This window comes from Vicugna pacos, chromosome 11, assembly GCF_048564905.1.
Source record: "Vicugna pacos chromosome 11, VicPac4, whole genome shotgun sequence".
Lineage (NCBI taxonomy): Eukaryota > Metazoa > Chordata > Mammalia > Artiodactyla > Camelidae > Vicugna > Vicugna pacos.
In genome coordinates this window covers 91,101,799-91,126,857 of record NC_132997.1, presented here as the reverse complement: position 1 = coordinate 91,126,857, position 25,059 = coordinate 91,101,799, and the positions used below count along the sequence as shown (strand labels likewise).

The following is a 25,059-nucleotide window of genomic DNA, read 5'->3' as shown; positions in this document are numbered from 1 at the left end:
TCCCTTACTGTCACTTATCTTGCTGTCAATGCAGCCTTTTTTCCCCTCAGCCTTTTAACTATATGTGACTTGAGAGTGGCTCTTGGTTTTTCTTATTTTGGCCTTAGGAACACACTTGTGTTGCCATTCTTTTTAATATGGGGATAATTGGCATTCACTTATTCAAATTTTAAGTGACTTTGTGACTAACAATATTTTACTTGGAGTCTTAGGATCTGTGTTTTGTTTTGCTCACGTGGCTAGCATATGTGAATTTGCGTTTAACACAAGTAAACTAGGAGGTTTTGGTAACAGTTGAGATAAAGCATAACTTGAAGTTAAACTTCATCCCTTTGTTTTAGACCTTTTGAAGTAGAAATACTCTTTCTTAAGGGAAGGACAAAGGATATCCAGAAATGTTACTCTAGTATTGCATATATGACAGTAGAAAATTACTTTGTATTTTAATGATGGAACAAGTAGTTCATTTACACTTATATCTGTGTACACAGTTGAAATTAGTTTACCATAAATCCCAGATTTGTGTTATTCAGTTTTAATTAGTGCAGAAACTTTTTGCTTTCTATGTAAATTAGGTAACAAAGTTCATCGTACTTCAGACCAGAATTTTTTTGTTCTTTTAGGATTTGAAGTGGTAAGTGTTTGAAAAGTGATTCCCTCTTAGACCTAAACTTGAATATCTTCCCATTTATAAACTCTCCCAGAACCATATTTTAGTCCTAGATCAGGACTGATGAAAATGTCTAAAAAGGTGGTAGGGCACATGAAGTGAGTTATGACACAGGTCACTTCTAAAGACTGATGGTGAGTTTGGTAAATCTTGTTGAAATAAAACTTATTCAAATACTTAATTTGATGGTGGAAATTAAATTACCTAATTATTTTACAATTATGCTTACAGCTTTCAAATTCTGCCTCCAATATACCCGTAAGGCTGAATTCCGTAAGCTGTGTGACAATTTGAGAATGCACTTGTCTCAGATTCAACGCCACCATAACCAAAGTACAGCAATCAATCTTAATAATCCAGAGAGCCAGTCCATGCATTTGGAGACCAGGCTTGTTCAGTTGGACAGTGCTATCAGCATGGAATTGTGGCAGGTATGTTGTGAACTATTAGCTTTTATTTGTAGTAGTAACAGCTCATTTTACTGTTTTTTTTCCTTCTTAATAAGTATTTGCATCTGGGTATCTGTTGGTTAATTTCAATAGATGGGTGATGAATTTAAGGTTGTCTGATAGAGTAGGAAGAGTTCTGGATGGGAAATCTCAGGTATTTTGGTTCTAAATGCCTGGTGTCAGTTCTGAGCCAAGTCATGTAATCTTGTTCGGACTTGGTTCATTTTTGGTGCTGAAAGTGTGGCCTTAGTGCCTGGTGATGAAATAAGTATAGACTATGCATGTATGAAATTTTTGAAGTGACAATTTCATGGTAGTTTTGTGTCGGTTTACTCATATTTTAAAAATCTGAGTTTGTCTGTCCGATTTATTTTTGTAGTAATTTTATTGTATTTTATAAAAGTATTGGTGATGACAGGTTAGAAATTACAAAGACAGATTTGCCCCTTACTGCAGATAGTTGGAGAAGTGCTGCACTAGGTTCTGGGTTTCTCAGTGCTGCCTTGGCTTAGTCAGCGTGCACGGCGAGTATCCTACATTGGAGAGCTCAATAGTGTTGGGAATCTTGTCCTCAACGTGGCCTTCTTACTCTAAGAATTCTGCAAAGACATTTTCTTTCGCATGATCTTGTAGTCATAACTTGTTTTTATATATTTGACACCACCCTCCCCAAATCTAATTGAAATTGCAAAGTAAGAAACCAAAAATGGGTAGTTTTTTCAGCCAAGTGAAAATGTGATTTCCTGCTCTCTCCTCCTAATATTTTCCTTTTCTGTAGGGACACCCTTAAAATAGTACTTGATTAACTAAAGAGGAAAAAAGTTCTGTAGAAGACAAGTAAACATTTAGTATAGGGAAAAAATGGATGAATAAAAGGAAGAAAATAATCCTTCATTATCTTATCACTCAGAAATAACCTCTATATTGTGTTTTATGTTGTTCCAGATTTTTATAATATATTCCCTCAAGTGATCTGATAATACACACCTTGTTTTAGGTTTGTGCAGTTTAAGAAGTTTAAGGATTTTTTTGTTTTGTTTTGTTTTTCTTGTTTTGGTTTGTTTGGATGTGTTTGGGGGGCTAATTAGGTCCATTTATTTTTTGATGAAGGTACTGGGGATTGAATCCAGGAACTTGTGCATGCTAAGCATGCACTCTACCACTGAGGGCGCCCCCCCACCCAGGATTTAGTTTTTTTGTAGTTGTGACGTTTTTCTGAACTATATCAGATAATAAATTAAAAGATGAATAAAAATAATCACACATGAAGGCATTTTATTTGCCTCGTTTGTTCTTAAGTGTTCTGTGTTTTAAGTTTCATAAAGAGATTTGAGTTAGATATTTTTTGTTGTTGTTTAGTATGCACTGACTATAATTTATACCACTAATTTTAGGAAGCATTCAAAGCTGTGGAAGATATTCATGGGCTATTCTCCTTGTCTAAAAAACCACCCAAACCTCAGTTGATGGCAAATTACTATAACAAAGTCTCAACTGTGTTTTGGAAATCTGGAAATGCTCTTTTTCATGCATCTACGCTCCATCGTCTTTACCATCTATCTAGAGAAATGAGAAAGAATCTTACACAAGAAGAGATGCAAAGGTAAGAATGTTACCGGTGAATAGTATTGAAATTATGAAAGGAATATCTTATAAGTGGCATGGTAGTGTTTTCTAGGTTGGGGTTTTTCAATCTCTGCACTACTGATGTTTGGGGCTAGTTAAATCTTTGTTGTGGGGGATTGTACATTTAGGGTCTTGAGCAGCATCCCTGGTTTACCCACTGGATACCATTAGCAATCTCTCTAGTTGTAACTACCAAAAGTGTCTCCAGGCATTGTTCTTGGGCAGTAGTCTTCGTCTTCAGTAGCTGTCTTTTATCTGATAACCAACTCTCCAGTTGAGAAAATGGAATATTAAAGACAGTGTTAAGGTATGAGCTTTCTATCCACATACAGGTATTTAGAATCTAAGAGCTAATTAGACGAAAAAATGAATACTTCTATCAAGTAACTTTTCCCTAACTATAGAGTATTTGGTGTGTGCATTTTTTATATACATGTAGTCTACAACCTAATAATCTAAAGACCATTTTATTTTTTAACATTGCATACTTTTCTTTCAGTTATGTTTGGTTTTTATTACACATTTCAGTTGGACTTAGGTAACTCACATACCATCTCTTATTGGTAGACCATGTTATTTTGGCCTCTAGTAGAATTATGTACACCAAATTGTAGCTTTACAGCAATGCATGGAACCAACTAAATGAATTTTTCTGGTATATATTTTTTGAAACTTTGTGTATATATATATATGTATTTATTGAAGTGTAGTCAGTTCACAATGTTGTGTGAATCTCTCGTATACAGCATAATGCTTCAGTCATACGTGAACATACATATATTTGTTTTCACATTCTTCTTCACAGGTTACCACAAGATACTGAATATAGTTCCCTGTGTTATACAGTATGAATTTGCTATCGATCTATTTTATATATATTAGTATCTGCAAATCTCGATTCCTGATTTATCCCTTCTCACCCCCCACCCCGTAACCATAAGCTTGTTTTCTTTGTCTGTGAATCTGTTTCTGTTTCGTAAAGTAAGTTCATTTGTCTTTTTTTTTTTTAGATTCCACATAAGTGATATCATATGGTATTTTTCTTTCTTTTTCTGGCTTACTTTACTTAGAATGACAATCTCCAACTCCATCCATGTTGCTACAGATGGCACTATTTCATTATTTTTTATGGCTGAGTTATTTTTTGAAACTCTTGAGGACAGTGCTCATTAGGTCATTCACTACCTCTTACGTAATCCATGTCTGTTTAGGATATGAAAAACTTGATTTTCTTCAAAGTGTTTTTATGCTCTCCCATTACTACTGTGAGAGTACCGTCATAATCGTTATTGCTCTGTGTGTGTTGTTTTCCTTAATCTTTACAACAATCTCGTGACTCAGAAAATTAAGTATCTTGCCTCTAAGGTCCCAGCCTTGGAAATGGTGAAGCTCAGATTCTTTCCCTTGGCTCTTCGGCTCCAGAGCCCACAATCCTTAGTGTCCTCTGGTGCTCTAAGTTCAACCTGACTTCTCTTTTGTTTTACGGAAGATAAAATTTAGCTTTTGGCCCGCGTCTCCCATAATTGTGTTCACTTATGTTCTTTGTAATTTTCCCCCTTTCTTATTGTCATTTTCCTTAGTTTTAAAAGCTACCTTAATTGTTTCTGTAAGGAAGTGTAGGGTATACAGATGTGTCTTCTGCCTTTTTAACCTCTAGTCTTTTTCTGTAGCTAGACAACATTGACCACACTAAGTGGGTAGATGAAGTATTCCTTTTAGCATAGCTCTAAAGAAAGACAGAAATTAAATTAAGTAAAGGAATACAATTTAATTAAAGAAATTAAAGTAATCTTTTCATTAATCCTGTGCTTTGACGAATAATATTTATGAGTCCAGGTCCCCGTGGTGGTGTGCGTGTTCTGTCATTGGCATATTTTACTAGGTGATTAAAGAGAAATGTCTTTCTGCTTATCGAGTAACATTTATAGATTTAACAGATTGTAACTTTATTCTCCAGAATGTCTACTAGAGTTCTTCTGGCCACTCTTTCCATCCCTATCACCCCTGAACGTACTGACATTGCTCGACTTTTGGATATGGACGGCATTATAGTTGAAAAACAGCGTCGCCTGGCAACACTGCTAGGCCTGCAGGCTCCACCAACGCGGATTGGCCTTATTAATGACATGGTTGGTATAAGTTTAGTATTCTGATGGCTTTAAACAGAAAGCTGTCTGGTTAGGTTTTATAATTTATGATGACATGCTGGAAATTCCGTTGCACTGCCAGGGCTTTCTGATGCACGGGCAAGTTTGAGAACCACTGGTGTAAGTCAGCATCGTATTCAGTTGAGGTGATTCATCTCAGCTGGAGTTAAATTTGATGATGAGACTTGGACTAGGTCAGAGGAGTAGTGAGAGTGGAAGTAACGATGGGCAGGAAGGTTCATGGCTTGTTTCAGGGGCTGTAGGAAAACACCAAGCTGACAGGTATTACTCGGATACGGCTAGGGAGGAATGTAAAGTAGATTAAGCCCAATTCTGGACAGCTGAATACTTCCAACTTTTTTCTCTTTTAAACTTTCATTGTCTGTTGCTAAGGCATTGGTTTTTAATCAGGGCTGTGCACTGAAATTGTGTGTGAAGTGCTTTTTAAAATGCACTTTTCTATGTTTTACCCACTGTATATACTAATTTTCAAAATATGGAACCTAAGGTTTATGTATCTTCAGTGTTTTGCATTGGAATCTTTAATTCAGTGGAAATTTGTCATGTGAGTCTCTTCGTGCTGGGCAAGTGATACATGGCATTTGCACTCTAGAGGAGCTTAGATGTTAGGGATTCTGATTCGCGATAGTCTGACTTACTGGCTGTTGTGATACACTTTCAGCAAATTACTTTAGGACAAGAGAAACAGAGGGACAGTTACTAGAGATAACAGATAGGCCTTACTTTTCTCACAGAATCAATCAATTTAGGTAAAAATGAATACTTTTCTAAATGGCAACTGTTTTCTCCTGTTGCATAGTTCTCTGTTATAGTAGCAAGACAGATTCCTTCTGTGGTCAACTTTTGCAAAGATTTAATCTCTGAAGTAGTATTTCTCTCTCTTTGTATGCCTCGTTTTATTCTGCTGCCACTTGCAAAAATCAACTTTGTGTTTAGACAGGTTTTTATGGGACTGAAATAGGATTAAATGTAATAAAAACAGCATTGTGTTTAGGAAGAGATCTTCCTAGTAAATATGTCTTAATTTTTTTTTTAATACTGAAAACAAATTGGAAGTGTAATTCATATCTCTTGAGCCCATGTCTGTACATGCCACTCATGTTAAAGTTGATCTGTTGTGATACTGATTCAGGGCTCAGTGCTGGTGGAATCAAGGTCGGTAGCTGGGACATCCTGATTAGAATCCTCATTGTGCCCATAGATAAGTGTTTAAGTTTATAAGGAGGATACTGGTTGGTACCAGGTGAATAAATAAGTTGACTGCCAAGAGGCATTTTATAAATTTTAATGAGTTCACCATATGTTCAAGGTTGAGACCTGAGCTTTGGATGCATATAACTGAATTCATAATCACCAAAAGAATGATTTCAGTATCTAAGGAACAGACTCAAATTAATCAAGTTCATAAAAGATTATTAGATTAGAAAGCCAGTTTATTATTAATTTTAGAGAGAAATATGCTTCAATAAATTATGGTAGCCTATCAGCATATTCTTTATTTGGAAAGGGGGCTAAGTGGAAAATCTAGAATAATTTCTAGATAGGAATGAAATTAGGGCTAGGGGAATTTTATTTGAATGCTTATATCACATCTTATTTTGAAAAAGATGTAAGGGCACTGACAAGGAAAGTATTCATATGTTGTAGGGCATCAGTCATGTACCCATTTTGGATTGGAGTTAGACTAAGGTGCTCAAGTGTCTGGACATCCTCTCGGAGATGGAGGCTGCCAGCAGTTGCCTTAGTTTGGAACCTGGTCTGTAGCGGGTACATACCCTGTGCTTTGGAGTCTTGATATGTCGCTGCAGTTTTTCTCTTTGGGTTAGCAGATCCCAACAAGTGAAGGATAAAGGTCACATGCGTTACATACAGTTAGAGCTGTAGGTAAGAGAGGATTTGCTTATGAGCAGTTTCGGAGTTTATAAAATTATGCCACTTTCTTGTCTCCTTTGTGAGGCAGGTTATGCAAGCGGCATCTTTATTGTGAAAGGAAGTTTAGTCTATTCAAATAAGAACTTAAAATGTTATCAAACTATGACTTTCTTTAAAAAGTAAAAATCATAGAATGTAATTGGGTAAATTCTCCGAAGGCCTTTCCAGTCACCACTTTCCCATTTCCCCCAAGAATAGCCACTGTCCTGACTTAATAACACCAGATTAATTTTGCCTGCTTGTATAATTTATGTGAAATTTGGATTTCATATAAATGGAATAATACGTGAAATTCTTTTCCTCACCGTTTGTGAAATTTATTCATGTGTTGAATGTAGCTGTTCTTTTTCTGACCATTTCTATATAATTATGTAAACCTATCCCTGTGTGTCCAAAGTTGTTTTGAGTTTGGGCGATTATAAGTAGTGCTGTGATAACTTGTGTGTGATACAGTTACTTGTTACCTCTGGTAGTTTATTTGTTACTAATAATAAGTTAGTCTGTATTGGCCACACAACTTGTTTTTGTAAATATTTTATTGATTGTGTTGATGAGTTTTTATTTTCTTTTTAAATTCTTGTGGGGTTTCACTATAGGGAGCTACATAATTTGGGGCAAGAGACTCAACATAAAGGTCCTAGATGCCTCTTTGGTAAATTTAAAGGAGGTTGAGGCTTGATAATCTTTCAGTCATTGCCCAGATTTCCAGTCTTGTATTTTTCTTTAACTATGATCAGTTCAGAATCCCAGTTGAAAAATACCTTCAGCAGTTAAACCTTCTGTTTACTGTAGGTTAGATTCAACGTGCTACAATATGTTGTCCCAGAAGTAAAAGACCTTTACAATTGGCTGGAAGTTGAATTTAACCCACTAAAACTCTGTGAGAGAGTCACAAAGGTAAGCTTTGATTATATTACCATGTAGCCAGCCCTGTTGTAGTTAGGTTATACTTTATTTGTTAAGAGAGAAGTGTTTTCCTATGTGTTTGAATTCAGTGCACATTTCATTGTCTTTTTTCTCTATGTCAAGAGAAAAGATATTTCTGATGTGCTAAATAAACCTTTGGAGGTAAATTAGCAGCATGGCTGATTTAGCCATTGCTGTCAGTCACCTTCAGACAAGAATCAGTAGCTTCATATTATTACATTTTGTGTTTTTTTTCTTTATGTGATGGTTTTCTGTGTTAAGAAAATTGAAAAGTTTCGCAAATGTTTCAGTATCTGTTATATAGAAAATATAATCTCTCTCAATTTAATGGATTTCATAGGTTCTAAATTGGGTTAGAGAACAACCTGAAAAGGAACCAGAATTACAGCAGTACGTCCCACAGCTGCAAAACAACACCATACTCCGGCTTCTGCAGCAGGTAAAGAAAAAAAAATGTTTTATGTGAGAACTGGAATTTCTCCCTTGATTGTTAAAATTACTAAACTAAAAATTTAGGAATGGTTTAGAAAGTGAAGGCCTCTTCAAATTCTATCCACACCCCCAAAAAATTAGTTTTGTTAGTCTGATTTGAAACAATTATTTTACATAATTCATAACTGTTTTTGTCTCCTTTTTTGATGACCACTATCTTTGTATATTTTTCCTTGTTAGCCATGTATGTTTACCTCGTTTCTTTTAATGCCTACATAGTTTTTCATTGTCTAAAGGGACTGTGGTTTATTCAAACTTTGTTGATGGAAATCTTAGTCTTTTTGCTAATAGGAAAAGTTGCAGCAGTGAGCATACTTGTGTGACTTTCTATAGCTAAGAAGTGGAATTAGTCATAGTCTGCACACTTAAAGCTTTACCAGATCCTCAAAGATTCAATTTATAGACTTTCACCAGTAGTGAACAAGATAGCCTTTTTTCCCTAAGTAATGTCAATCTTTTAACATATTTTAGTCCAACCTCGTACTTAAATTTGAGTATTATGGTTTATAATACAGCTTAAATGGTCCTGTTTTGTCATCTCTTTGTTTTATTTGGCGGAGGGGGTGTGTGTTACATGTTCACTTAAGTATCTGTGCACATTTCATTGACCTGCTTTCTCTTGTGTATGTGAGCAGTGTTATTTCTTATGTGCGATATAAATAGTTGGAGGTTAATTAGCAGTATAACTAAATAGTAATGCTGCCAGTCTCCTTCGGACAATTTTATTAAATGTTCAGATGAATTTGGTAAGTAGCAGGTCTCTGTCTACAAATACATGACCATTTAGGGCTTTTTTGTTTTATGAAACTAGGATTTGAAAGGATTATGTGATGGTTCAAAACATAGGATTTGGGGTTGACAGCCTTGGGTTGTAATTCCAGCTCCAGCAATGTGTTGTTAATATAGATACTCTGAGCTTCAGTTTCTCTTCTTTGAAAAATGGGCATAATTTCTGCTTTCCATGGTTGTCACGAGACTCCACGTAAAAAATGCTGAATACATGATAGCTATTATTACTAACCTTGTGTTTCTTATACAGGTGGCACAAATTTATCAGAGCATTGAGTTTTCTCGTTTGACTTCTCTGGTTCCTTTTGTTGATGCTTTCCAACTGGAACGGGCCATAGTAGATGCTGCCAGGCACTGTGACCTGCAGGTAGGTGCTTCAGGAGGACTCGGAGGTTGGAGGCCTTTGAGGGCTAACAACACACGTTCTTTGTTTCTCATCTTTTGGTACAGTGGCACTATTTTGAGGCTTTACTGAAAGAATCTTCTAGCTTTGATATTTAACATTCTTTAATTTTTTTCTCATTCATTTGAAATTTTAATCATAAGTTATTCCTTTGTCAAATGACTATATTTACTTATGGATTTAACTATTGATAATACCATTTAATTTTCAAAGGTTCGTATTGACCACACCTCTCGGACCCTTAGTTTTGGATCTGATTTGAATTACGCTACTCGAGAAGATGCTCCAATTGGTCCTCATCTGCAAAGCATGCCTTCAGAACAGATAAGAAATCAGCTGACAGCCATGTCCTCAGTACTTGCAAAAGCACTTGAAGTCATTAAGCCAGCTCATATACTGGTATGCATCTTTGGAAGAAACGGACTGCAGAATTTTTGAGGTTCCTTATGTCTTTCACAAAAAGGTTCGAGATGATGTCTGAGAGAAGGGGTTGATTACATATTTCCTTTTCAGTTGTGTTTGATAGTTTGGGTATTTTATCAAATGCCTTCATGAGATACACAGATCATTGCACTGCCTTCCATGGGGTAGAAGATACACGGCACAGGTAGTGTGGGAACAGGAGCACTGTCACAGACAACAGCAGGCCCCACGTACGACGACTCTCCGGATAGCACTGGGGTTGGGCTTTTCCTCTCCGCTTAAGTTGTTTATAGTTTGTGAGCTCTGTTATCTGTTAGTATTCCTCCTTGGCTTGAGTACTTTAAAGTAAATTTGGTTCAAAGAAAAGAGCCTGACAGATAAAAGTGCTTCAGTTATGTCACTGCTCTTAAAGACTCTGAATAGAAGTAGTGCCATAGTATTTGATACTGGGAACCAGTAGCTTGAATAATGTCATTCTGTTACTAAATGCAAATACATGTAACGGTAATACATCAGGATTATATACTAATAGTTTTGATGTCTGATACCATGGGGTGTCACTTAAAAATTTTTTTGATGCATTTATTTTTGAAGCAAGAGAAAGAAGAACAGCATCAGTTGGCTGTTACTGCGTACCTTAAAAATTCACGGAAAGAGCATCAGCGAATCTTGGCTCGCCGTCAGACAATTGAGGAAAGGAAAGAGCGTCTTGAGAGTCTGAATATTCAACGTGAGAAAGAGGAACTGGAGCAGAGGGAAGCTGAACTTCAGAAAGTACGGAAGGCTGAAGAAGAGAGGCTGCGACAGGAAGCAAAGGAGAGAGAGAAGGAGCGTATCTTACAGGAACATGAACAAATCAAAAAGAAAACTGTTCGTGAGCGTTTGGAGCAGATCAAGAAAACAGAACTGGGTGCCAAAGCATTCAAAGATATTGATATTGAAGTATGTAGTATATTATGCATTAAAAACGTTTAAGTTTTATTCAGGTCTCTTAGAAGCAAAGCCCTTTACCATTTATTGGTTTATTTTTGGTTATTCGGTTACTTCACTCATTTTGATACAGCTAGTTCTTTAATCTGAAGTTAAGCATTTGTTTTCAGTGACTACAGTTTTTAACCACTGTTGAATTGGATTTTGGATATATGTAGAATGGAGGAGTAAGAAATAGGCATTAAGATTACATAATTTTTCTCCACAATCGAGTGGAAATAAGGCTATTGTGAAACATTTTTATATTGCGTAAGTTTACCCATTGCAAGCATTTGCTCATTGTTAAAAAAGAAGCAATTTAGGATTTGTTTCTAGAAAGAAATGGTGCTCCATATTGACTGTTTGCACTTTAATGTTATTAATTATGGTGCATTTATATTACTTTTCAGGACCTTGAAGAATTGGATCCAGATTTCATCATGGCCAAGCAGGTTGAACAACTGGAAAAAGAAAAGAAGGAACTTCAGGAACGCCTGAAGAATCAAGAAAAAAAGGTAAATGAAAGGGCTGGTAAACTTCACATGCCAAGTTAAAAGGTTTTTTTAACACCATTTGTTTTCATGATACTCAGATTGACTATTTTGAAAGAGCTAAACGTTTAGAAGAAATCCCTTTGATTAAGAGTGCTTATGAAGAACAGAGAATTAAAGACATGGATCTTTGGGAACAGCAAGAAGAAGAAAGAGTAAGTTTTACATTTAATTGTAGTATTTTAGACTGTAAGCTGTAATTAAGTCCTCTGCCAGTAATGGAACCAAGGTTTCAGATTTGATTTTTGTATTTTGTCAGAAATGGTGCTTCAGTGGCTACATACTGACAGATTGGTGGATAGATATTTTAAGAATAGAGATTAAAAAAATGAAACCTGTAAAATAAAAAGGACAGTTGAAAAGTTCATTTTTTAAAAAACAGTTTTGTGGAGATACAGTTCACATGCCACATAATTCACCAATAAAGTGTGCAGTTGGTGGTTTTAGTATATTTACAGAACTGTGCAATGGTCTAATTTTAGAACATACCTCAAAAGAAACTTTGGACCTACTAGCAGTCATTCTCCATTTTCTCTCCATCCCCTTGGCCACGGCAACCAGTAATCTCCTTTCTGTCTCTAAATATCCTATTTTGAATATTTCTTACAGATGGAATCACACAATCTGTGGTCTTTTGTGACTAAATAGCTCCTTCCTTAGTTTTATTAGTCTATATTATATGTATTCATCTAATGATACAAATGTAAGGTTTGCAAATGCTTACAGATTTGTAGTAAAAACAGGTGACCTCATTCTGGTTAAAAAAATAACCACAGGCAAGAGATAACACATACCTGTGGTGGTTGCAGTGTGGAGAATGCAGCCTCTTCATGGCTCCAATGGATTGTTGTCTTTCTGGGCCTAGTGTTGCCAGTTTTTCCAATTTTTTTTTTTTAGAAGTTGGTATTTGTGTGATAATTCTTTTAATACATAAAATTAGAAACCAGTGTTAGAGACCAGCTAAAATACTGGAGATCTGCTGCATTGTGCCCTGAAGCCTTTGTTTCCCTGGGAGCCAAAAGGAAAAGCTTTCTCTCTCTTTCCTTGTTTGGTTTGGTTTAGTTTGGAGGGGAGAGGTAATTAGGATTTATTTTATTTTATTTTGAACGGAGGTCTGGAGATTGAACCCAGGACCTCATGCGTGCTTAGTATGCACTCTGTTCCCCTCCACTCCCCGAAAAGCTTTCTTACTTACATCAGTAGTTCATCCTGCTTCATTCTGCCTTAACCTCCAGTTAAAAACACCTCCAGTTTTCAAGGAAGAAAATGCCTTTAATAATTAAACAACAGTGCTTATTATATACCATGAGATATTTATTATTTTGTTTTGTCATATATATTTTGGTTTTTCCTCTTACTTCCTTAGAGATGCCCTAAGCCATCTTTATCCATCTCCGGTCCCTGATTGTCTTCCTTGGGACATGACATGTTGGCTCACATGATACTTACATTTCAAAATTGAAAAGGGCAAAAGAGCTTGGAATTTGGGATAAATTAGTAATCACATAATGAATGCTTTGAAATTTAACTTCGTATCATTTATTTGCAGATTACTACGATGCAGCTGGAACGGGAAAAGGCTCTTGAACATAAGAACCGAATGTCACGAATGCTTGAAGACAGAGATTTATTTGTAATGCGACTCAAGGCAGCACGACAATCTGTTTATGAGGTAAACTTACTGGTTTGAGGGAAACGTTTGTTTATTCATGAGCTTCTTAGTTTTGCCTTAAGAATTCTTTAACATGGTGGTACATTCTGTCTTGAGCTAATAACATTCATAATGGTCATTCAAATAATATTTTCATAGGGATATCTTGAAAATATTCCATAGGCTAAGTAATCATCACTATGAACAAATTTTTCCGAAGGTGAAAGTGGACTGCATAAAATTTGCTTTTGATACAAACGTTTGTTTACTCTGATTCAGAAGGGAAAAAATTAGATCAAAGTGTCCTGCTTTTAGATTCTAATTTAATCATTGGATTTATTCTGTATAAAAATCCACTGGGTATAGATAGTGTCCCCTCAAATTTTCAAAAATTTGACATGAGAGAAAAACTTCGGTCATTTGGAAATTCTGGTTTTTATACTGGAAGGTTGCTTTCCATCGTTCCACAGAACTTGCAATGCTTTTATAAACATAAAATCTACTGCCAGTTTGCAGCTCTTAAAAATTTGATTTTCTTTCTTTTTTGGTAACCATTCAATTATAGGAAAAACTTAAACAGTTTGAAGAGCGGTTAGCGGAAGAAAGACATAATCGCTTGGAAGAACGTAAAAGGCAACGTAAAGAAGAACGCAGAATAACCTACTACAGGGAGAAAGAGGAGGAGGAGCAGAGGAGGGCAGAAGAACAGATGCTAAAAGGTAGCTGTGTGGACCGAGGTAGAAGGGTAAGGCAAGGATGGTGTCAGGTCCAGTTTATACAGTCTTACTTAGAAGCTAGAGGAACATGGGACCAAGATCATTGGCTTAACTGCAGCTAGCTAGTTTTCAGGTTCTGAGAACCTGACTCTTAGTTTTCTGCAGTTTGATATCTGAGGATGTTACGTTGTCTGCCAGCTTATTTCCATGTTTTGTTGTTCTTTGAAAAATTAATACTGCTTTTTAATTTTTATCCCTGTATTCTGTATAATATTAACATTTATTGAGGAAGACATACCAGATGAAGTCTCCAATGATCCTTTATCTGGCATCCCAGATGCTCAGGAACCAGGGAGGGATTCTACTATCACTTTAGTTGTGTTGAGTGGCGTAAACTTGTTTTCTTGAATGTCTCCTGATATTCAAGTTTAGCTGATAGTAAATTATTTTAAAATTCTTAAAGGGAATTTCCTTCTACATTATGCTGTCTGTTTGATACCAGAAAAGTAGGTCTAGCACTAGGGGAAGGGTGTGGTACGAGGCACACTTCGTAACCTATTACGTTATATAGAGCGAGAAGAGAGAGAGCGTGCTGAACGGGCAAAGCGTGAGGAAGAACTTCGAGAATATCAGGAGCGAGTCAAGAAATTGGAAGAAGTAGAAAGGAAAAAACGCCAGAGGGAGTTGGAAATAGAAGAAAGGGAACGTCGTAGGGAGGAAGAGAGAAGACTTGGTGATGATGCACTTTCTAGGAAGGTAAGCAGAGACATTGCTGTTTTTATGTGATGCATGTTTATCAGCCAGATCTCTTGCATGACCCACCTGTTCGTGCGTGTCTGTGTCTGTTCTTCTAGAGTCTAGTATTGTTTCATCTTCCCAAAGACAGAGGTTCCTAAGGGGGTGGGGTGGAATTAAACTTGTCTTATTAGCAAAGCTGGGATTTTACGGACTTCAGTTTGGAATATTTGTCAGGTAGGAACTAATCCTGTGAAACACTTAAGTATTTGACAAAAGATAACAGTGGTATGGAAGGGGGTCTGTTTTGGTTCCTTGAAAGGAGTTGGTATGAATTAGGAAGATGATCTGAGGATACTCCGATTAATCTGGGGGACCAGCAGTATTCAACATCCCATGGGAGCTTATTGGAAATGCAGAGTATCAGGCCCAGTGCCAAACCTTCTGAATCAGAACCTGCATTTTAACAAGATTACCAGGTGATTCAAATGCTGCTCCAAATTTTTATTTTTAATAGGCACTCATGTCCAGAACTGACCCATGTTACCCCCTTTGTCTTTTGTCTCTAATTCCCTAGTTGGTGGTGGCATTATTAACCACTTAATCACATTGTTTTGAATCCACCTTCCCTCCTTTCTGTCCCTGTGTTCCTGCCTTAATTCACATTTTAATTTTGCTTGTATTACTTACTGGTCTTACTGTTTTCCCTGATCGTTATCTTCCCCCAGCTTCAGGCATTCCTCTGTGTTGTGGCCTGCTTGGTTTCTCATAATGCATATTTGATTGTTACACCTGCTCTGCAGTTTCAGACCTTCCTGTGGTTGGTGCTCATTGCTTAGAGCCAAAGGCAGAAAACATGCCTTAGCATTCAAGGCCTTTTAGGTTTGCTGCTTTTTTCATCAGCTTCTTCTGTCACCATTTTCTTCTCAGTCACCTGTACTCTAGCTGTTCTGAGCTACTGTTAACACTTTATCGTGTGTTTGTGACATCTGCCTGCATGCTCTTCGTTTTCTCCTGAGATGTGCCCGTGCTGCCCTTTAAATAAAATAATGCTAATTTTTTAAGGTAAGAGGTAACGATTTCTTGCCTGCTCTGCTTCTTTATTTGTCCCACACCTGTATCAGATGCTTCTCTTTGTTGGAGGACCTGTTGTTAGTTATCTGTATGGTCTTCAGTTTCTGTTTTATAATGTCTGGGTAGATTTTTGGTTTTGTTAACTGTTGCTAATTTCTGTAGGATAAGTATTCTTTTTCTGTTGTCCTGTGTGTATGTATGAATTCAGAGCTATTGTGTTTAATTTGCTGCATCCTGTTAATTTACTTCATCTTCTGAAGACAATGGGGTAAATCACTGCATGGTTTTGGGTTACAGATTTTTTTCTTTTAGTTTTTGCAAATCTGTGTTCATCCTTTTGTTTGTTTTCGACCTTTTGTTTAACTGTTTTGTGGACCCCCTCTTCTCTTTCAGTTTGAAAGTCTTTAGTTTTATCTGTTCACTTTTAACATGGTGTAACATACTACATTTGGTTTTATTCCTAACCTTTGGTTTGGAGCTTTTTATTTGCTTCCATATCCTTGCCACCCCTTCATTTCTTTAAGCCAAGCTTAAGAATTTTTCTCTGTTCATGTTTTTCTGTATTCTCTTAGTGATTGCCATCTATTTTTTTTCAAAGTCTAAACTTTCACAGTCTAAATTTTGAGAACTCTTTCCTCTCTTGAGAACAAAACAAAATTTTGAGCGTGCCTTTAAGTTTTATTGCCTCCAGTCCATTAAAACAATGTTATCTCTCTCTTTAGAATTAATTAAGTTTTACAACCGTATTGGCAAACATAATTTAGTTTAAAATGTTTCCATCGTAGATCATCTTTTCCTCCTTACAGATAATTTTTGTTTTGTTTTGTATATTTTATCAAATATTCTTGGATATGTCTCAAAAGAGGTTTTGTTTCTCACAGTTGAACAATGAATGGTGCATTGGTCCAGTCAGTTCAAAATCGTCCTCCTTCAGAAGTTTAGAGACTTACCCTCACTGTCACATATGGGCAGGAGGATAATAGTCTTGGTCTTGTTACTTCTTTAGATGGTCTGCTTTATTCCATGAAAGCTTTTAGAATTTTCCTCTGTCATTAGGGTAAAGGGTTTAAAAATTTCACCAAATCATGTTTAGGTGCCTAAGCTTACGGTCTTTATTACTCATCCTTTTTGACATGTGTGCCCTGTCAGGTTTCTATTTCCTTAGCTTAGAGCAGATAGAATTTCCTTAACTCAGGAATTTTTTTTCCCCTCCTTTTCTTTATTTGGGCCTTTCAAAAATGTCCTATTCTTTATCTCTTAATGTTTCACTTACTGTCTTCATCTCTTTGTCCTTTTGTGACTGGTTCTCTGAGATTCCTGTTCTGTTTATACATCAGCAGGGCCTTTTCTGCTGTTAGATCTATCAACTATCTTAAAAATTTTGGTGATAATGTTAGTTTTTTAGAATTCTTTTTTGTTTAATGTCTGTCATAGCCATCCCTAAAATCTTTTTCAAAGTTCAAATATTTGTCCGTGAAACCTGATTAACTTGAATTCTTTGTGGAGTTTAATTTATAGAGTGAGTGTGGAGGATGGGAGAACTGTCGTCTTCTAGGTGTGGATGTCCCCTCCATTGTAGTAACCATAAGTTACCATTGACAGTTGAGTTCATATCTTCTCCCACAAGGTCCACTTGAGAAAGTCTCTTAGAACAACTCCCATCTTAAGAGACAGCTCAGAGTCAGCAGCTGCTGATGGCTGATGACTCACGATCTGGCCATTCTTGTTTTTCTCTCCTGCTTCTCACCAGCTGCTGCTGGAGGATTTTGTTTTCAAGACGCTTTAAAATTTAAATAAAGATCCTTTTATTCACCTACTTGGGGTCATACTTATTCTAAACTTCATTAGATTTTTATTTTAGTTCTCCCACTCTACCCCTAGATATTATTTGTGTCTTCATGAGTATTCTTACTTGTCCCATTGTGGCCACAGGTTACATTTGTAGGATCAGTCGCACTGTGTCAAAGGTGTTTGTATTAAGATTGTGTGCATTGTCCATTACAAAAGTGGTACCAGTTACATTTTTACCTTAAGGGTGAGTGTGTATCTCTTCACACCTTTCCATAATTTGCAAAGGCAATGTAATATTTTGAAGAGGGAAATAATGTAATTGTCCCCAGCTGGACAGTCCATTGGCTCCACCTCTGTTGAGTTGCCACTGTGATGTACATTTTGGGGCACTGGACTTTTTTTTTGCGAAAGGGAATTTCTAGGTCAAAGGAAATCTGTAGAATTTGAATGGGTCCAGGGGCATGCTGCCAAATTGCTTTCCAGTGGTGTTTTATCAGTTTATAAAGCCATCAGCAATACATGAGAATACCAGTTTCACAGTACTATCAGTCTGATCTAGAAGTTCTGAAACAGAATTTTAAAGCTTGTTTGTATTTAAGAACTTGAGATTGTTTACTGTAAAGTACAAAAGCACTTGAATGGTAATACTGGTAGTTGTAGTAAGTGTTGCCAATGTAGTGCCTCTTATTAACTTCTGTGAATGTAGGACTCTCGTTGGGGAGATAGAGATTCAGAAGGCACATGGAGAAAAGGACCTGAAGCAGATTCTGAATGGAGAAGAGGCCCACCAGAGAAGTAAGTAGCGTTAAGGAAAATAGTACCAAATAATCAGAGATATTGTTAATATCTTACTGTTTTTCTAACAGTTTATTTTTGGGGTAGGGAAAAGAGCTGTGAATTTATGCATGTGTATTACTGGTATGTTTTTCATAGTTCACTTCAGTGCTACTGTAATTACTGACTTACAAACATCTTGAGAAATGGGCTTCAGTTTTTTTTTTTTTAATTAAACTAATAGTGTTGAGTTCAGAGTAAAAATGAACAATTTCATAATGTATTTTTCTTGTCCTTTGAATTAAGTTAGATCAAACCGTCTTTTAAAAGGACTGCTAGTGCTAGGTAAGAGTGCTGGTCATAACCCCTTATGCAGAAATTAAGTTTTGAAAGCTTGTAGTAATGGATTTGGAAATTGCTAAATAAGGTACTTGTTGTAGACCAGAGATACCTTTTTAAGGCAGTTGTTTCCTTATTGGTTTATGTTGATACAAGGTTTGAATTTTGTGCGATTTTTTTTTTTTTTAATTGGAACATACTCTGTTAGGTTAATGAGTTTAGACTGAAGTGACTTTTAAGAGTGAGTGAGATATTTCCCAAAAGGATCATCTTAAAAGATTTTTGGCTTGTTGCTCTGTAGGGAGTGGAGACGCGGAGAAGGTAGGGTTGAAGAGAGGCTGCATAGAAGAGATGAAGATCGACCAAGGCGTTTGGGGGATGACGAAGAGAGAGAATCTTCACTTAGACCAGACGACGATCGGGGTCCCCGGCGCAGCATGGATGACGACAGAGGCCCTAGACGTGGTCCAGATGAAGATAGGTTCTCTCGCCGGGGGGCAGACGATGACCGGCCTTCCTGGCGTAATGCTGATGACGACAGGCCTCTCAGACGAATTGGCGATGAAGACAGGGGAAGCTGGCGTCACGCGGATGATGACAGACCACCTAGACGAGGCCTGGATGAGGACAGAGGAAGCTGGCGAACAGCCGATGAGGACAGAGGACCCAGACGAGGGGTGGATGAGGACCGGGGGCCGCGGAGAGGAGGTGCGGACGATGAGCGGTCATCCTGGCGGAACGCTGATGACGATCGCCCTAGGCGGGGCATGGATGACGACCGGGGTCCCAGGCGCGGGTTGGATGATGATCGAGGACCTTGGAGGAGTACCGATGATGATAGGATTTCCAGGCGCAGTGCAGATGACGACAGGGGGCCTTGGAGAAACGTGGACGACGACCGGATCTCGAGACGGGCTGATGACGATCGGATTCCCAGACGAAGTGATGACTCGAGACCTGGTCCCTGGAGACCGTTTGTCAAGCCAGGTAAAACTCTGGTCTTCAGAAAAGCAGATGGATGCTTTAGAGTGCTTGATGGGTTTGCAAGTACGGAGTGAAATCTTACACCAGCTAATCTCCACTGTTCTGTAGAGGATAGCAGGTTATTTCAGAAGAGGAACTCAAATCTCAAATGACTAATTACATTTTGATTGTTTAAGTAAATGGTGTTATTTTTCAGGTGATTAAAGTGAAATTCTAATGGATGTATAACAGATTGGGCTGTATTATTTAGTTTTAGATAAACTGGTCTTTTATCTTTCCTTTATTACCTCACCTTTTATCTTTCCATAGTGACTTTTATGTCAAAAGCTGGCCTGTGAGATCGCTCACACCAAATAACTTCACTCCCTTTTCTGCTTTAGTGCACTTAGTTTTCCTTCTGCCTTGTTGACTGCTTCTTTCAGGGCTCTTCTTCCTGCGCCAGCCCTTAAGTAGTGACGTCCTGGACGAGCCTTCCTGTATAAATAATGACAAACAAAATATGCTTACTGAACATGTCTGTACTCTTGCCAACCATGGGATTGTACACACACACACACACACACACCTGCTTCTCTGCTTCTCTTCAGGCGCACATCTGTCCCTCTGATTGTATAAGCCAGAAATCTGGGAGCTCTCCTTTGCTCTGCTTGTTTCCTCTGCTTGTTCATCCTCTTTGTGAATCTTCAGTAACCATAGTAATTTGTTCTAAATGCAAATTTTAGCAGCTTCCTCGCCTTTAAAAACACTTAGTGGGTTCTGTTTGTTCTAGTCTCACTTCATTCCACTGTGAAGCTCTGTGACTTTGGGCAAGGCACCTAACTTTTCTGTGCCTTGTGCAAAATGGGAATGATCGTACATTTGCATTAAGTCAAGATAGTAATTTTTATAAAGTCACTGAATACTAAACCATTGCTCCTAAGGGAAATTACAGGTTAGGTTCCTGTAAGCCTTCTGGTCACAGATTTTGTCAATCAATACATAACCTTGTTTTATTTTTCTGTTTAGAGATAACTTATTTAATAAATATTATTGATTCATTAACTTTGAACTCATGGCCAAAAGCAGTGTAACTCATTCCTGAATGAAGCTTATCTAGCAACGTGTATTTTCTCCCTAAGGCATATCTATTATTCCCTTCTTGTGTTTGGGAACACTGGACAGCACTTTAGCACAATGCTGGAGGTGGGGCTGGGGGCACATTTGAAAAACTGAAATCACCAACAAAAAGCACAAGACTGAAAACGTGGCACTAAATAAGACCACCAAAAGGTTTAAGTAGGAGAGCTGCAGCGAGAAGGCAGCATTGCCTTGCTCGTCCTCAGCTGAGAACTGGTTTGAATGAATGAGCTAATACCTGCAGAGGGTTTAGACTAGTGCTGTGGCACATAGTAATATAAATGTTAGTGACAATGATAATTATAGCTTTGCAGCTATAATACGTTTTCATTGAAATCTCTGCCCTTTTTTGGCGCGTGTGCACGTGCGCGTGTGTATAATGTTCCTAAATTTGGACATCCCATGGCTGTGTGAGATATTGGGCAAGGCCAAAGGATTTATTCTTATTTCATAGGTGGTAAATGGTGGTGGGCAGCGATATAACAGGAAAGAGTCTTTTTGCTTCTAAAGGTTTTGAAAATGTTGCAGAAAATAAATGAACTCATAACTGGGGCTCTGTCTCTCGAAGATCTAGATCCTACCCTTCACCCTTTTAAGTTTTCTGCTTAAATGAGTTGCCATCAGAACTGATTTTTATACCTGGAATCTCTGCATAAGGAATGCTTAACCCAGGCCATGTAAGTTCCTATATGTTATATGTTAGAAAAGCAATAAATAATAGGTAGACATAAATAGGAGCAGGGGAGTCTGTGAAATGACGTAAGTGGATTTAGGCTTTTTAAAAAATGAGGTTGGAGTATGGCATTATTAATTAGCATTTAAAATGGTGATGGATTAATGTCAACCTTAAGATCTCTGTTCATGGTTGCCAATCTGTTATTAAGTTGAAAGTTCTTTTTCTTTTTTTTTTAAAAAAATAGGTGGATGGAGAGAAAAAGAAAGAGCCAGAGAAGAGAGTTGGGGTCCACCTCGAGAATCGAGACCATCAGAAGACCGTGAATGGGACAGGGAAAAAGAAAGAGACCGAGACCATCAAGATCGTGACGAGAACGACAGGGACCCAGAGAGAGAGAGAGACAGAGAGAGGGACAGAGAGAGAGACGCGGATCGAGAGGACCGCTTCAGACGGCCTAGGTTTGACATCCGCGTTACAGTTAGGATTCTTTCAGTGCTGTCCTGTGCATTCCCAACTATTTTTGAAAAGTGGTGCTCCTCATTCCCCCCAGTTTATCAGTTAGAATCATAGTGCAGATTAAAAAAAAATTTCAGATGTCATCTAATTGAACCATTTTCCTCTACAAAGTGAAGAAGACATGGAGGCTTGAGCTGTGTGGCTGTCAATAGACTGTGTAACTCTGGCACTGGAACCAGTTCAAGTTGTCTTCACCAGGCTGTTGGTTTTCCCCTGTGGTTGAGGCCAGCTTATTGCCTTTAAATTATGAAAAGCCCCTTTACTTCTATTGGTTAAGAGTTCTAGCTTGCGCTTCTGAGCAAAGTGGCTTTGTGCTAATCTAGACAAGCACACTTGAATACAGTTTTCTGTAAGGATGAACATGTCCTATATATATGTAGTGTCCAGTTTGGTAGCCAGCATCTGGCCAGTGAGCATTTGGAATGAGTTAGCGATGCTAAGGGTATGTCTGGGTTTTATTTTAGTTAATTTAACGACGACTGTGTTGGACGGTGCAGATCCAGATATTCTCATTTGACTTCCATGCCTGAGGCATCAGTTTGCAGTCAAGTCACGTGTTTAAATTTTATTCCTGTTATTATTTGCAAACTCTTTGCGCACCAAGATGGATAGGATATTTTCACTTATAATTACCCATGGAGTCTAACGACGGAACCTACCATGTCATTTTGAATGGCTACAGAGATGAAGGTGGCTGGAGACGAGGACCAGCTGAGGAATCTTCAAGCTGGAGAGACGCGAGTCGTCGTGATGACAGGGATCGGGATGACCGCCGCCGTGAGAGAGACGATCGCCGTGATCTAAGAGAAAGACGAGATGACCGAGATCGAAGGGGACCTCCTCTCAGATCAGAGCGTGAGGAAGGTAGAGGTGTTCTTTCTGTGTGACCAGAAATCCCTGGGGAGCCAGAATAACGGGGGGTTGTACGTTTTACTATCTTGTCAATTTGTATAAACACCAAAAATAAGATGGGCAGTAGATCAGTTTATTCCATTTAGAGTTCATAGTTCTCACAAACTTAACGATTGCTCTGTGAAGTTTAGATCTTCAAATTCGAAGTATAGTGGTAGACTACGTTGGATGGTAAGCTATATCTATATTGGTAAAACATTTATTTTATGTAAACAAGGAAACAATTTATCAGTTATTTAAAAGTAAGGTCCTCGTGGATAAGCACAAAGTGTAAAACATTCTCTGAAATGGCAACATTTGAAACTTTAGTAGGAAATACTTTTTTTAAATGACCATTGCACTGAAGTAAGTCATTGTCTCACAAGCTTTTGCTATTTTATGTGTACGACTGGATTGTAAGGGTATTTCTTCTTTTATAGCCATAATGAAATACATTCTTTTACTTATTTGCTGTTAAATTTTCTTCAAAAAGAGCCAAAAACCCTTTAGAAATTTTTTATTCAGCCAGAATTTTGTCACTTTAGCCTAAATTTTTTTAAGCAATTAGGATATTTCCCAGGCCAGTGGTTTCTTCCTGCTTGCCAGCTTACATTTCTAAGGATGTATGTTTTAAAGGTTTTTTCAGAAATTGTATCAAAATGATTAAAGTGTATTTAGCTTTTTATTTATTTATTTATTTATTTATTTATTTATTTATTATTTATTATTTATTTATTTATTTATTTATTTATTTAACACCTAGCTTTTATTTCTTAATGGAGATTCTCCATCATTATCTTCAGTATAGGATTTTTAAGTAATTTGAGGCATTTGTTTTACTTAAGCTCTATTTAGTGTGAACTAATAAAATGTGGTACAAGTTTATTCTCTCTTGTTTTAATTAAACTTTTTAGTAAGTTCTTGGAGACGTGCTGATGACAGGAAAGATGACCGGACAGAAGAGCGGGATGCCCCTCGTCGTGTTCCTCCTCCAGCTCTTTCAAGAGATCGAGAAAGAGATCGAGACCGAGAAAGAGAAGGTGAAAAAGAGAAGCCCTCATGGAGAGCTGAGAAAGACAGGGAATCTCTTCGTCGTACTAAAAATGAGACTGATGAAGACGGGTGGACCACAGTACGACGTTAAGTCTCAAGACAGTGGATTCAAACTCATGTCTTACATAGGTTTGATCACATTCAAGGATTATACTTGTGCTTCAACCAATCTAAATTGGATTCTTTACTGTTGTCTCACCATAACACAAAAAGCATGAACTTGTATTAATCCTATATAATAGATCGATCATGCACCGTATCCACGGAAGGTTCGAAAACCATGCAATGTTTCGGAATTTAAGGTTTTGGCATTATGTCATCAATCATTTGTTTACAAAAAAGAAAAAGTAAAAAATAAATTTAAAATGTGAATTCTTCAGGTATTGAGTAACACCTGTATCTTGGTATGGAACTGATCTTTTTTCTTTTGATTTTGAAATATCTGATATTAATTTGGAATGAAGTATGGTTCTGTTATAGAAAATGTATTTGAAGATATTTGAAGATTGAAGCAGGAAGCTGAAACAATTTTCATACCATTAGCAGTTGAGACATGCCTCTAGGTATTTTGAGGTATTTACTATTTACTAAATTTAGAAAGTTTTTAGATTTACTATAAGTGCAGTAAACATTACACACATTGGATACAGTGGGATTTTCTGCAGGTTTTACTCGAGAGGGTGAGTAGAAAGCAATGTGCAGTCATTGTTGTGATGACAAGAATACTGCTCAAGTGTGAATCTAAAACAGATACAGCTTTGAAATTTTAAAGCATTTAGTAAACTATTGCTGAGTTTTTCTTTTGCCAATAGCAAACTGCTTTTCCATTTATGGAGAATTCATGCCTTCAAGCATTTTAAATATGACAATATTTATAAATGTGGTGGTTTGGAAGAATTGTTTAAATTCTTTTTCCTGATTTCCTTTCTCTTCAGGATAGGTTCTTTCAACAAGTAATTTGTAGTAATGACTGTGTTGACTTCAATTTTGGAGTGTAGTAGCCATGTTAAAGATTAACTATTCGGTCTTATTGAAGCCAACACAGAACTTGCTGCTGTGTTTTTTCTTCAACGATAAATAAAATACTTACAGAATTTGTTTTAGTGTTGATTTGTGGTTAGTCAAAGTGTTTTGTTTATAATACTGAGTTTGCATATTCAGTTGAAGTTAACTTCACTTGAGTTTTTACCAGTGCTATTAAATGTCTTAGAGAAAATAGCCTAAATATAACAGAAAGCAAATGTGGCTAGGATGTTTCCACTAAAATGTCCTTTGTTAGTTGAGGAGCCCCGGTGTTTGCTTGTACTGCTGTCCTCTCTGTGAGTGGCGTGTGTGTGGTGTACA

At 37.2% G+C, this 25,059-nt stretch overlaps 1 protein-coding gene and 2 non-coding genes across 3 annotated transcripts in view; all 3 read left to right on the top strand.

Moving 5' to 3' along the window:
* The window catches only part of EIF3A (eukaryotic translation initiation factor 3 subunit A), a 32,533-nt gene extending 7,708 nt beyond the window's left edge, over positions 1 to 24,825 (top strand). The window contains exons 5-22 of the mRNA XM_072971971.1: positions 902 to 1,101; positions 2,514 to 2,722; positions 4,703 to 4,874; positions 7,638 to 7,742; positions 8,113 to 8,211; positions 9,304 to 9,420; positions 9,670 to 9,855; positions 10,474 to 10,821; positions 11,259 to 11,363; positions 11,441 to 11,554; positions 12,949 to 13,071; positions 13,616 to 13,769; positions 14,338 to 14,522; positions 18,073 to 18,161; positions 18,781 to 19,466; positions 21,500 to 21,713; positions 22,454 to 22,635; positions 23,577 to 24,825. Of these exons, the coding sequence (XP_072828072.1) occupies positions 902 to 1,101; positions 2,514 to 2,722; positions 4,703 to 4,874; positions 7,638 to 7,742; positions 8,113 to 8,211; positions 9,304 to 9,420; positions 9,670 to 9,855; positions 10,474 to 10,821; positions 11,259 to 11,363; positions 11,441 to 11,554; positions 12,949 to 13,071; positions 13,616 to 13,769; positions 14,338 to 14,522; positions 18,073 to 18,161; positions 18,781 to 19,466; positions 21,500 to 21,713; positions 22,454 to 22,635; positions 23,577 to 23,806 (3,518 nt within the window). The 3' untranslated portion in view covers positions 23,807 to 24,825. The remainder of the gene's footprint in view (positions 1 to 901; positions 1,102 to 2,513; positions 2,723 to 4,702; positions 4,875 to 7,637; positions 7,743 to 8,112; positions 8,212 to 9,303; positions 9,421 to 9,669; positions 9,856 to 10,473; positions 10,822 to 11,258; positions 11,364 to 11,440; positions 11,555 to 12,948; positions 13,072 to 13,615; positions 13,770 to 14,337; positions 14,523 to 18,072; positions 18,162 to 18,780; positions 19,467 to 21,499; positions 21,714 to 22,453; positions 22,636 to 23,576) is intronic.
* LOC116282539 (small nucleolar RNA SNORA19) lies at positions 7,840 to 7,968 on the top strand. The gene has a single exon (XR_004192077.1). It is a non-coding gene; the product is annotated as a small nucleolar RNA SNORA19 (small nucleolar RNA).
* LOC116282538 (small nucleolar RNA SNORA19) lies at positions 8,857 to 8,986 on the top strand. Its single transcript, XR_004192076.1, has one exon. It is a non-coding gene; the product is annotated as a small nucleolar RNA SNORA19 (small nucleolar RNA).
* Positions 24,826 to 25,059: the final 234 nt, after the last annotated feature.